At 40.5% G+C, this 13469-nt stretch overlaps 1 protein-coding gene across 3 annotated transcripts in view; it reads left to right on the top strand.

Moving 5' to 3' along the window:
- Positions 1 to 13469, top strand: part of LOC144755181 (coagulation factor XIII B chain-like) — a 1011791-nt gene that overhangs the window by 570184 nt on the left and 428138 nt on the right. For all 3 annotated transcript variants that reach the window (XM_078643848.1, XM_078643839.1, XM_078643857.1), the window contains exon 13: positions 2198 to 2383. In XM_078643848.1, the coding sequence (XP_078499974.1) occupies positions 2198 to 2383 (186 nt within the window). The remainder of the gene's footprint in view (positions 1 to 2197; positions 2384 to 13469) is intronic.

Here is a 13469-nt window from a genome sequence, read left to right as displayed (position 1 = left end):
TTAAACTTCATCGAACTGCTATTATGCATAAAAAATATATCTTAATTTCCTTATACACAGTAACATTCAATTGATGTACAGAATTGAAAACTGGGGATAAACAGATGCAATAATAAATGTCATATGGTCCACATGTATTTTCGGTGTCATAATTTGTGTGTTGCCAGTAAAGGCAAGTGAGGCAAATACATTTTTTATGGGCGGTGCACACTCTTCATAAAACGTACACAAAATAGCATAATATGAAGTGTTTTTAAGAATTTGACATAATTTGGATATTTCAAAAATGTTGCCAGTGTAAATAAATGTTTACCCATACCTAGTCATTACTTGTACGCTAGGGTAATAGTGTATCCGTTTTCTAAGACAACATATTCCACTTTGCCCACCTTGCATCAAGAGACCTGGACATACGTACATCATGACGTCTGCATTCATAATGATGCATGGCAGACAATTTTTAATTTACAGTTCTAACATGGTTAATTGCCATGTCAGAGTAGCAAATTACAATATAGGAAAGTAAGCAGAAAGTGTGCATGAAGCCTGTCAAAATTATTCAAGTTGCCTGGCAGCATTTTCTAGCTGTGGGACTTTCTTAAAAATAATTGGACAAGGAAATAGATAAATAACACATGGGGCAGGATGGGCGGTAGAGGATAGGTGAAGAAAAAATGGGGAGAAAGAAAGGAAACACCACAAATATGCAGGGGAAGGATACCACTCATCCAGTCAGAATTCTGTGGGCCCGATCCACAGAACTAACTTAAGACAAAATCCTAAACGTACTACTTTGGCATTCACAGAAGACATTTAGTATTCTTAAATTAGGATTTTGTCTTAAATTAGGATTTTGTCCTAAATTAAGACAAAATCCTAATTTAAGACTACTAAATGCCTTCTGTGAAAACCAAAAGTAGTACATTTAGGATTTTGTTGTAAGTTAGTTCTGTGAATCAGCCCCTGTGCGACTAAAATGCTCCTGGGTGGCACAGCTATACAAATGAGGAGAAAATATATTGAATAAAAAGCAGATCATAGAGACAGATAACACATCCATCCAATCATAAGGCAGGACTTGTTACAAAGCACTCTTTAGGTATATCTTATATATTGGAAACATAGCTGGAATTAGAGCTGGTGGTGCACGGTGCAGCAATGCTTGTTGGCACCCACCAATGACTTCCTTTTCCACGGATTCCATCACAACCACCATCCAACAGTAGCCCTCATGTCTCCATAACCTCTCTCTCATGTATTTATTTAATTTTCATAGTGTTCCTCATAACAGTGTAGGTTGTGGGAGGACTTTACATCCCACACACTTTGTACAGAGTAAATGAATCATATGTATGTACATCAGTGTATAAGAAATGTTATGTAAGAGAAAGAGGACTACACGATTTAGGAGCTGGATGGCATTGGTACAGGTAAAGCAGTATATTTTGAGAGTGCTTGGTCTGGAGAAGCACTAACTCGGGATTTAAAATGTAACGCTGTGGTTTGGGGGTTGGCTTTACTAATAAGAACAGATTTCTATACAGCTGGACCAATTTAGTATAATGAAAGAAGGGATCATAATCATAATATATTGACCTATACTTTGCAGTGTTTATGCAGCTCTTTGAAAGTTCATAGCTCACTGTGCTATATTAAGATTGAAATTTATAAACTGCAAGTAAAAAAAAGTATTTATGCGACAAAAGCATTAACCTACTAAATTATCTACATAATATACACTTCTGTGATCTGCATGGTTCATGCTCTTTGCAGCAGACGTAATAATCCTATGTGCTACTTTATGAGTCAGAACTGCCACTAGAGAAAAATCCAATCTCTCTCCAGCAGGTACACTAATCACCCGCATTATCTTAAAATGTTATTGTTGCCTGAAAATACTAAGTAACTCTGTATCAGGTGCTTTTAAACCCTTAATATATTAGAAAATTAACCCCTGAGTCACTACAGTGGCACTGGCCACGCCTCTTTAAAGCCGCCCTGATTGGAAACAATAGGTCTACCGAACGAAAACTAAAGCTGATTATTATGACATAAAAAGTGGCTTCTGTCCGTTAGGATTAAGATTCAAATTTGAGTCTTGATTCTTAGCTATTCTAAAACGCTGAAATAAAGAGTGGATGACAATTGAAAATGTATACAAAATAATAATAAGTACATATGATGCTTTGGTTTGCAGGATCTTGCACACCATCATCCAAAGAAATGGACCCAAAGAACATTATCCCTTTGAATGAAAATATAGAAATTAAAGATGGAAGCATGGTGGAGTTTGCATGTAAACCAGGTTTCTACAAGAAACCAAATAAAAAAATGACAGTAAAGTGCTTGCAAGGGAAGCTGGATTATCCAGAATGTGACAACAGTGAGTATCTCTTCTTAAAATGTGATGTATGTTCTCCAAACCTAATGACGATTTTTAAAAACTGAAGTAAATCCACTATTGGTTGTTTTTAAATACATTGACATTCAGTGATATGTTTAAACCTCTAATTTTCCTGAGCCATTTTTATTTAAAAAAACATTCATAACACTACTGGTCTGCAAATGTGCCTATTTGTATTTTTTGTTTTTATTTTGAACTAGTTGTCCTGTCTTTCTATTCTGATAAGCTAACAGAGTTTAGGGAGGCCACTATTCATTTATTTAAAAACCATACGGCGTCTCATAATCATTGTGTCTGTATAAATACTACCACACATACAAATGTAACATTTGAGTTTGTTAAAGAAATGCAAAGTTTTATGTTAATGTCATTATGGCACATATCATCGTTTGGTGCAACTTCTTGAGAACTATTCAGTCTTTGTGTTACATTTTTTTTCACCAATGAGCCTGAATGCACAGCAAGCCAGGTTGGGTATTTTTTAGGTCTGACTACTAAAAGCTCTAGCTGTCTGCCAAAGTTCATGTCAACAACACCAAACACATATACATAGAAATGGTTGTTGGACTAGTACCCTTTAAGCATTGGTCACTTTGGTTCAGCCCCTTTTAGCCATTCCTTCTTTCAAGTACCTGTCACATTGGAATGAGTCCACTGGAGTATTACTCCTTTTTTTCAGTTTTGCTGCAATGCTTATCAGAAGAAAGTTAGTGTTTCAGCAACTTGTAGAAGCTGGGGTGACAGGTTGTCAGTTGTTGGAGGGCTAAGGGAAATACAGCATGTTTGATATGTGCTCTTCACTGGGGGCCTCCTCCATCGATCCCCTTCACCAGCTATGGTTCCTGCTAGTGTAGCTGCTGCAGCACTGTGCTGTGTGTGCTATTCTCTGGCTCAGAAAAGATTTCTTAGACTAAGAGGGAAATCCCTTCATTTAAGATAAAGACTAAACTAGAGCATCAAACGTAGGTTGAGCTGTGTTGTTAACCTTGAATTATTCAGCGGTAACATTTTTAAAGCTTATTATTCAGTATTCTGCTTTTAATCTGTGGCGAACCTATATTATTTTATTCATTTTGCACACTAAATAGATTTCTTTAGCACTTACCTGACCAGCGTGATAGCACTTGGCGCCCTGCAGTTTCCCCGGTCCCCTGGTCATTTAAAAACAACCCCAAGTAAAAAATCATTATTTTGCACTAGTTCTCAGTTTATGGATTTAAACAACACTAATGACAATCATTACTGTCCCCCTTTCAGCGAGGATGCACTATTTAATAAGCCACTTTCCATACGTCCAAATTGTATGTTTAATATGGCGCCAAGTAGGTCATCTCTCCCTCCTAGCACACACAGCCCCCTCCCTAAACCAGATTTGATCTATTTTGCACTTATAAATGCTCGCTCCCTTCCCAAGCACAAACTTGAAATACATGAACTTCTCACCAATAAGAACTTGGATTTTTTATTCCTGACTGAGACGTGGGGGGATTCTTCCTCAGGCCCTGACTTCTGCACAGCGGCCCCTGAAGGTTACTGTGTACTTAGACAGGACAGAACTTTAAAAAAGGGTGGGGGTTTGGCAATTATCTATCGAGACAAATACGCAATCAAAACTGACACCCTTAAGTCCTCAGTCTGTGAAGCACTGTCCTTCTCTGTCTCGCTCTCAAATACTCAATCTTTCAGAGGAACCCTATTGTATCGCCCACCAGGCTCACGTTCGGATTTTCCTGAAGAACTCCATACTTTACTAGAATTAACAGCAGGAATCCCTGACTACACTATTCTGGGGGACTTTCATTTTCATTTGGAATGTTTAAATGATAAGGAATCCTCTTCCTTCGTTATAGACCTCCTATCAGTAGGTCTACATCAGTTATTTACCACACCCAACCATAGGGCGGGTCATACACTGGATGGACTCTTTACTAACAATAGTAATATCTCTCTATCCTCGGTTACACCTTTGATCGGGACAGACCATTCTGCAATAATTTTTACCATTCAGATCAGGAAACCCAACGCTATGGGTATGGCCCCCTTACATCTAAACAGATTCGGGCATGGAACACCATCGATGCTCAACTTTTGCAAAAATCTCTTTCCTCTTCCCAATACAGATCCTCAGTAGATCCCGTAATAGCATCTAACAATTATTCTACCTGGCTACACGATGCTTTTACTATGTTAGTACCACCTAAAAAGTCTCTAATAATCGAAGGGTCCATTCCGCACCTTGGTTCTCAGAGGTACTAAGACTTGAGAAACAACGTTGCAGAAATTTAGAGAGACATTGGCGCAAAGATTATATTAATAATGCTGAAGCATTATACAAAGAGGCAATGACTAAATACAAACATCTTATTGTCATAGAAAAAAGTCCATACTATCTCACACATATAGAATTGGGCCAAAACTCCACCAAGCAACTATTTCAGGTGGTAATCAAACTCTCTACACCCCCGACAGGTACTTTTACTGAAATCTCTCCAGACCTATGCAATTCCCTCGCCAATTTCTTTAAAGATAAGGTCTGTCAAATGTATTCAAATTTTTCAACTCAGTCTAATTTAGATTCACCGATCTCTAACAACTTAATTAACACTTCCATCACCACCGCATTTTCAGAATTTAGTCAGGTTTCATTTGAACAGGTATGAGAGCTTGTCCTCTCTATTAAATGTGGATCCCCCCTGGACTCCTCTTCCCCTTCTATTCTTCAACTTATTCCAGACCCTATTGCCACAATCCTTAGTGACATTTGTAATCTAATGTTTCACACTAGTGTCTACTCGTCAGTTTGGAAAAAGGCCATCATCAAACCCCTACTGAAGAAACATAATCTTGATCCATTAGAACCAAAAAATTACAGACCCATAGCCTGCCTCCCTTTTCCATCAAAAATCATTGAAAAAATAATGAACATACAATTAGGCCAATTCATCGACAATAACAATCTGCTCCATGATACTCAATTTGGGTTCAGGAAGGTGCATGGGACAGAGACGGCCCTCTTTAAGGCCTCGGACGAGATCAGGATGATCTTAGATAAAGGTGGAGCAGCAGTACGGATCCTGCTGGATCTGTCCGCAGCTTTTGACACAGTCAATCACGCCATCCTGATGGACTGTGTCTCTGCCATTGGCATTGAACAAAAGGCTAGAGCGCTATTAACTTCATTCTTCGCCAATAGCACTCAGTCTGTTAAGCTAGACGAATTTTATTCTCCGATCTTTTCCCTCCCGTGTGGGGTGCCTCAGGGATCCTCCCTAAGTCTGACCTTATTTAATATCTACGTGTCGGACTTGGCCAGGATCATTAAAACCCATGGGATGAGGTTAACGTCTTACGCCGACGATACCCAACTGGTGCTGGCAGTCCACAATGATGGACTGGAAGTAACAGCAAATTTCCAAGAAGGGCTGCGAGACATCAATTTTTGGATGTCGGGCAACTGCCTGAAGTTGAACTCCGATAAAATGGAGGTAATGACTATTGGTAGTCTATCCTCCAGTTGGTCCCCAACTTGGTGGCCAACTGATTTGGGAACTCCTCCTCAACCAGTCACTAAGGTTAGGAACTTGGGAGTGATGTTTGATGATAAGCTTTCGTTCATACACCACGCAAACTCTCTGGTGCCTTCATCTATTTTCACTCTCAAAATGATTAGGAAACTCCTTCCTTTTCTCCCTTTGAGCACAGGAAAAACCCTCATATGCACTTTGATCTTGTCAAAAATCGATTATTGCAATGGCCTCTTCTTAAACGCCCAGGAGAAAGTTTTGAATAAGCTGCAACTAGTTCAAAATTCAGCAGCCAGAATACTGTCTGGCACGCCCAAGTTTAAATCTATTTCTCCTATTATACGCCAACTTCATTGGTTGCCGGTAAGGAACTGAATTAAATTAAGGGCACTCTGTATCGCATACAGGGCAACTAACAACTCTGGACCTGAGTTCCTAAGAAGATCATTATGTCTGTATACCCCTAACAGACCCTTGTGCTCCTCTTCAGCCCTCCTTTTAACTGTCCCACGTACGAAGAAATCATCATGGGGAGACAGACGCTTTACAATTGCTACGGCAAAATTATGGAACACCCTCCCTCTTCACATCAGGGCTAGTCCCTCCCTTCTTACATTTAGGAAGCTAGTAAAAACTTGGCTTTTCAACCAGTAATTACTCACTCCAACAGTCTGCTCTACAGTTTTTTTCAGCGCAGAGAGCCCTCCGGGTAGTTGTGCGCTATACAAATTGCACAAATAAATAAATACTTTGTGACGTTGACATGTTGTAGTAGTCATCTTACACAGGAATTCCTAAACTCATTATAAAAATACATAGATTTCCTTCATACCCATTTTCCATTATTTGTCGTTATTTAGATTTTACTATATGAATTGCTGCATGGTTGGTAAACAATGAAAAATCCTTACAAGCTGCAGTTCAATGTCCGGCTATGAGTATTGTGTGTTTTCAGACAACCATGAAACACAATGGGCCGATTTCAATGTTGGACGGAAATTATTCTACACTGCCTCATAAACAGGACCGACCGACATCCGGCAGGCCCCCAACCGCCGGCCACACACAGAAGAGGGTCCTGTTGGGGCCCACTAAACACACTTTCCGACATGGTTTCTATGTCGGACAGACCAGTATGGAAACCATGCCGTAAACAGTGCATCGTTATCCCAAGGGGTGAAAGGCCTGCCCTTTGGGACTGTGAGCCGTTCAGACTTGCCAAAGGCCTCCTTGAATGACCGACCAGTTTCAGTTCCAACCGGCTGCATCATAATCAGCTTGTCGGAATTGAAACCGATGATGGCAGTCAAAAACCTCCAACCACCATCATATGTTACCACTTATCGCTTGTGTAAATCAGCAAATAATTACAAATATGCGATGTTGCAATGCATGCGGTACATCGCATGCCATTACAGTGAGGTCGTTACAACAACTGCATTGTTACGTTGTTGCATCGCATGCCATTACAACTCAAGTTGTTACAACGACTTGCTGTAGGGGAGCTGGATCTTGGAAATAGTATAATTTACTATTTCAACTCCAGTTTGTGCACCAGTAGGGAAGGTGTTGTATTTTAAATCCAACAACTTCTGCCCCCTACAGCAAGTTACTGTAACAACTTGTGTTGTAATGGTTTGCGATGTAACAATGCAGTTGTTGTAATGACTGCGTTGTAATGGCATGCGATGTATCACATGCAATGTAAACGATGTCTCCCAAAAATTACAGATGAAAACGTTGTCAGCTGTTTTTATTTTTCCTAATATATTACATTATTTGATCGAGTTTCCTTAAGAAAATTATGAATGATCTACACAAATTAAACCATGAATGTTGTCTACTTTTCAGGATTTCACACCTGTTTTCAAAACTGGAAATAGCTAAAATCACACAAAATAGGAAAAATTGCCTACCACTTAGAAAAATGCAAAACCTGTGGTAAAAATTGTTCTCTTTTGCTACTTGTTCTTGCAAGCTAGGAAGATTGTTAGCATTGCAAACCTCTTGTTGATGTCATGTTTAGTAAAAAAGAAAAAACATACGTTTTTATGCATAAGCCTTTTATGCCCCAATGCTCCTAAAAAACATAATATGTGGCTATGTTGTTAGTCCCCCTAAGAAGAATCCACAACCATTGGATACCCTTAGAATCCGCAACATGTGGGAAAATAGGGTGTTACCCTAGTTTGCATACCTATTGTGGAAAAAGGTATGATGGCATAAGCATAAGGTACCCAAACATCAGACAAGGGGTCAGCACCATGGGGGATAGACCCCAAGCATTCAAGCAGTTAAGTAATGTACCCATCATTGTTTTGTTTTCTTCAATAGGGCCCATTTAGAAGCAGGACAACTGCCACCCCAGCAGCACTGATGGCCTGAATAGTTCATGTATGTCGACCGTAGCATTCAACATTAACCGCATTGCTGCGGCGGCTATTCCGCCGCAGCGCTAAGTGGGCGGGGCGGCCGCGCGGTGGCCGCATGCTGGTGACGGAACCGCTCCGTCATCAGCCGCGGTTGGTCTGTGCTGATGACGGAGCGGTTCCGTCATGGCCCCGCCCGCTCAATAGAACGCACCGCGCAGGCGCGGCAGCCGGGCCATGACGGAACCGCTCCGTCATCAGCACAGACCAACCGCGGCTGATGACGGAGCGGTTCCGTCACCAGCATGCGGCCGTCGCACAGGCGCAGCAGCCGGGCCATGACGGTACCGCTCCGTCATCAGCACAGACCAACCACGGCTGATGACGGAGTGGTTCCGTCACCAGCATGCGGCCGCCGCACAGGCGCGGCAGCCGGGCCATGACGGAACCGCTCTGTTATCAGCACAGACCAACCGCGGCTGATGACTGAGCGGTTCCGTCATCAGCATGGAAAGGGTTAATTGCTGAACTTGACTTATACCTTCTAAATACCTACAGTACACACATTAAAGATTTAAACATGGATGAACACAAAATGACCATCGAGATAGTCTATATCTGACTAACCTTAAAGTGATTTTTCACCCACTTAAGACACACATCTTTCACTGATGGGTTGTTTTCAGTGCTTTTCAATAACTACCCTTCATTGTACAACAGGACCACAAAATGGCTTCACCATAAGTCGCTGTGTTACAAACCATTTACATGAATAGGCAAATAAATAAACAAGATGTTTAATGCTTTTAAATTAAAGAGATTCTGTACATGGCGATTGAGTACGAATATCAAAGCAGGAAAACCCTAGAACAGTGATTATGGTCTTCCTTACTCAATTAAGACTAAACTGCAATTTTGGATCATTTACTTTGGCTGCTGTTATGGCAACCTGGGTACTATGCATTGCTTCTACCTTTTCACCGTTCTCCTAATGAAAGGTTTATTTTGCAGGACACCAAGACAATCTACCCAAATAAGTCAAACGTAGTTCTTGACAGATTACTATCCTTCATTTTGACATTTTCATAATCGGACCTTGGTGCCCATTACTCATATAAGGAGATTATTGAAAGACGAGCCAAGTGTGCCCAGAAGTCTTAAAATATAAGTGAGAAAAAGGAGACCTTGGTATTTCCTTGCCAAAGTGAAATAGATGAGGACAATAGGACAGCAGGTTGTAAACCACAGCTGGTTACTTTTTACTAGGCAGTGCATAACCATGCTGATAGTGTCACACATTTTTCGCATACTGTCATCAGGTGAAATTGCCTATCAGGTAGAAATGAAACGCCCACGTTATCAAAGGGAAACTACCAACCTGTAAAGCATTTCTGCAACAGTAATATCCTATAAGAATTAACAGCCTGCCCATCTCCCCAGAAGGAATTGGATCATGATTTGGGGGATGTCAATCAATATTCTTACTATGGGGTAGTGGTATGAATGAATTTATTTTAACTATGAGTGCACAGTAGTGTGGACGTTTGGAAAAGCATACCTGCCTTTAACTCTCGGTATTCATTTGCTTTATTTATGATAAGCTGTCTTTCTCTTGCCTACTGTTTCCTTTTTCCTTATATGGCAGGATCTGGGGGAGGATTTAAAGCTGGCATTTTCTGGATGGCCACAATTTCTACATATTAGATAAAAGGATAATGTAAGGGTTGACAGAGCTTGAACCCTGCGTAAAATTCAGCAGATCTACAACTTTGCCAAATCTGCAATTGCCTGCCTCATACAGATACAGGGGAACCTCTGTTTGATAGTCGGTGTACCCAGCATCATTCATTGCTGATAGCCCGTTTGCTACATGGCTGCATTTGCAGTGTCCGAAGGACCACTCCATTTAGGGCTGGCTACCATCAAAGCATGTTGAACCCAGGCATGACAAATTAAAAGTAGTACACACACACACACGCACTGGGAGAAAACTCCTTGCCCATCATGGGTCCTATTTTTTTCATTTCGAAGCAACCTCAAACTTAGGAACCATGATTTTGAGGAACAAAAAAGCCAGAGATGTTGCACGGCATAAGTTTCTGAGGAAGTTCTCCATCTGAATTGACTAAATCACTTTTTCAGAAATGAACATCCAATCCGACATTAACTTTTATTAGCACCCACTGTAACCTAACTAGCCCTTCAATATTTTACCATCCAAGGGCTGGATTAAATATTGAGTTTGTAGTGACAGCCCAGTTACTTGCCTGCATTTATTTGCACTTCAGAAATCTCTGGTGAGGGAATGGCTGAAGTTTCACATATGTCCTTATTATAGCTTTATTCTAAATTAGATATAGGCTTAAACTGGATTTTTGGTCGCTATTACAATCACAAATGTTGTCTTGAAAATACGCTGCTGCTTTTCTATTCTCATGTGTACATTAGGACAGTGGTTCCCAAACTTTTGACTTCTGAGGACCCCCATTTTGTCACTAGTGGAAGTGGGGGACCCCCAAGCAATTTGTACGATTTACATTTCAAACATTAAAAAAGTAATTCGGAACAAAATGAACACTCATGAGTGCACACCACCAAAAACTCGAATTAATAAAGATGTTAGTATCTTATTTTGAAAACATTTGAGAAAAATCGAAAATTTTAATGGAAAGGTTGCTGCTCGGCAACTAACTTTTCAATGTATGGCACCTGCCAGGGCCGGACTGTAAACTCAAAACAGCCCAGGCAAATGTTGTCACGCCAGTCTACATATGGTGCACACCAAGTGCAGCGAGTAAGCCTGACCACTATAAAGGGGGCTTGAAGTTGTCTCCTCCCAGGAAAATTTGGAGAAAATGGTGCATTCTACAACACATTAGTCATTATATATTGAATTGTATTCGCTTTTAAAGCATATTAAATGATGATCTTACAGTGCACCAGGATACGGCAATCATTTTTGGGGCTCTTAAATGATTCCCTCACTACTACCCTCCAACAGTGCCTCTCATCTAGCCATGGCCCCTCTCTCACATGTATTTCATTTGTTTATAGTGCCTCTCATACCACTTTAGGGTGTTGGAGTACTTTGCCTCTCACACATACAGAGACAGTGAATCAAACATTTGTAAATCAGTGCATAGAAAATGTTACATAAGCCAAAGGGGACTACAAGGGAAAGGATTCATTAGTCATCCATACTGGTAGGCATTTATTTAAATTGCGCTTGGTCTTGAGAACCAAAAGCGTTGCATTCAGAACGGTACACAGAGGCTACCATTGACTTTAAGAATTTATTCTTAGTCCAAAAAACCTTTTTTAGCAGTATCTGGATAATGAAAGTCTGGGAAAAAATGTAACTTATTGGCTTAGATAATGCAGTTTGCATGCAGCTCTTTGATGGCAGTTCATAGCTCGCCGTGCTAGATTAAGATCATAAATAATGAACTGCACAGTAACAAAAGATTCTCTGTGACAAAAGCAGTAACCCATTGAGCTATGCGCATAAAATGCTGGTTTTGAATGCATGGTACAAGTTCTTTGCAGCAGGCCTATTAACCATCTGAGCTCCCTTAGATGAGTGAAAACTACCACTGTACAAAACTCCCATTTCTCTTCAGCAGGTACATTAATCACCCGAGTTATCTCGACTCTTTTATTGTTGCCCAAAAACTGCTGATTACACAAAGAACTTTGCAGTGCATTTAAAACTGCTGCCTGTGGACCCCCTGGCAAAGTGTCACGGACCCCTGGGGGTCCAGTAACCTTATTTTGGGAACCACTGCATTAGGAGATAAAGACTTGTTGGAAGTGTGGGTGACTAATTGGCAGCGGTATGCACCATGTCCAAGTTGGGACCCTTCCTTCTAGTCAGGATAAGGAGATTACTTGCCCAAGATAACCCATGTTCACACTCTTGGTAGTTTGGCATGAGCAGTCAGGACTATCCCATAGGCAATGTGTAAAGTATTTGTACATAACACACACAGTAACACAGTGTAAACACAACAAATGGACATCACACCAGTTTAGAAAAATAAAGTATATTTGTCTAAACCAAACATCTTATCTAAACCAAACAAGACCAGAACGACAGAAATCTAGCATAGCATACACAACTCAAAATATGACTTTTACAAGGTTTCAAGCAATTCTGTCCATATAAAACTATGGATGCATGATTTGCACACACAGGACCTCAAGTGTGTCTAAATCCAAACGTTATGACCACAGAGACATCACGAAAATTTTATTGTCTATAAAAGCGAACAACCACTACAACGACCCCTCCTGCCAAGTTGCCTGTCATCTATGAACCATACTATCATCCCTATTTGGACCAAGATAATCAACGCATCGTTCTCACAAGGATCCATCCCAGATTGCCTAAAACCCGGCTAAATCATCCCCATCTTAAAAAAACTAACAGAGAACCCTTCTGACCCAAACAATTTCAGACCGGTAACCAACATTCCCAAGCAAAAGTAATAGAAAAATGTGTTCAACAACAGCTTAAAAAAACACAATATGGAATTCAAGCTTCTTGACACCTGCCAATCAGGTTTCAGACCCGGGCACAGCACTGAAACAGCAATTCTACATATTGTAGAAGAAGCCCTACTAGCATTAGACGATAATGAAACATGTCTGTGTGTGCTACTTGACCCCTTGTCTGCGTTCAACACTGTTAACCATGGCAAAATACTCAAGAGACTTGAGAACAGGATGGGTTTATCTGTAATGGTCCTAAAATGGTTGAAAACCTTCTTAGACAACAGAACGCAAAGATTCCTGGTGAATCAAAAAATGTATCCACATCATCCACTGACCTACTAGGATTACCACGTCTCAACACTATCCCCATCACTATTTAATCTCTATATCGAACACTTAACCTAAATATTACAGCAGGCTAACATCTCCATCCACATGTATGTGGACGACACTCAGCTATATATTAAGATCACTTCCCTAGAAGAGATTAAGACGATGGACCAAGCATTAAAAAAGACCGCCCAATGGCTAACAAACAATCACCTCAAGCTAAACTCTCCAAAAAACGAATTCCTTCTAATCTCCCTCCCACAAAATTCCACGGTTAGGTAGGTGATCACGCTCTGAATCACTCTGAACAAGAACATTAATATGCAATCACACATCAACTTTATGGCT

This window comes from Lissotriton helveticus, chromosome 1_1 (assembly GCF_964261635.1).
Source record: "Lissotriton helveticus chromosome 1_1, aLisHel1.1, whole genome shotgun sequence".
Taxonomy (NCBI): domain Eukaryota; kingdom Metazoa; phylum Chordata; class Amphibia; order Caudata; family Salamandridae; genus Lissotriton; species Lissotriton helveticus.
Note: the sequence above shows the minus strand (reverse complement) of the source record. Positions and strands in the feature narration are given on the sequence as shown.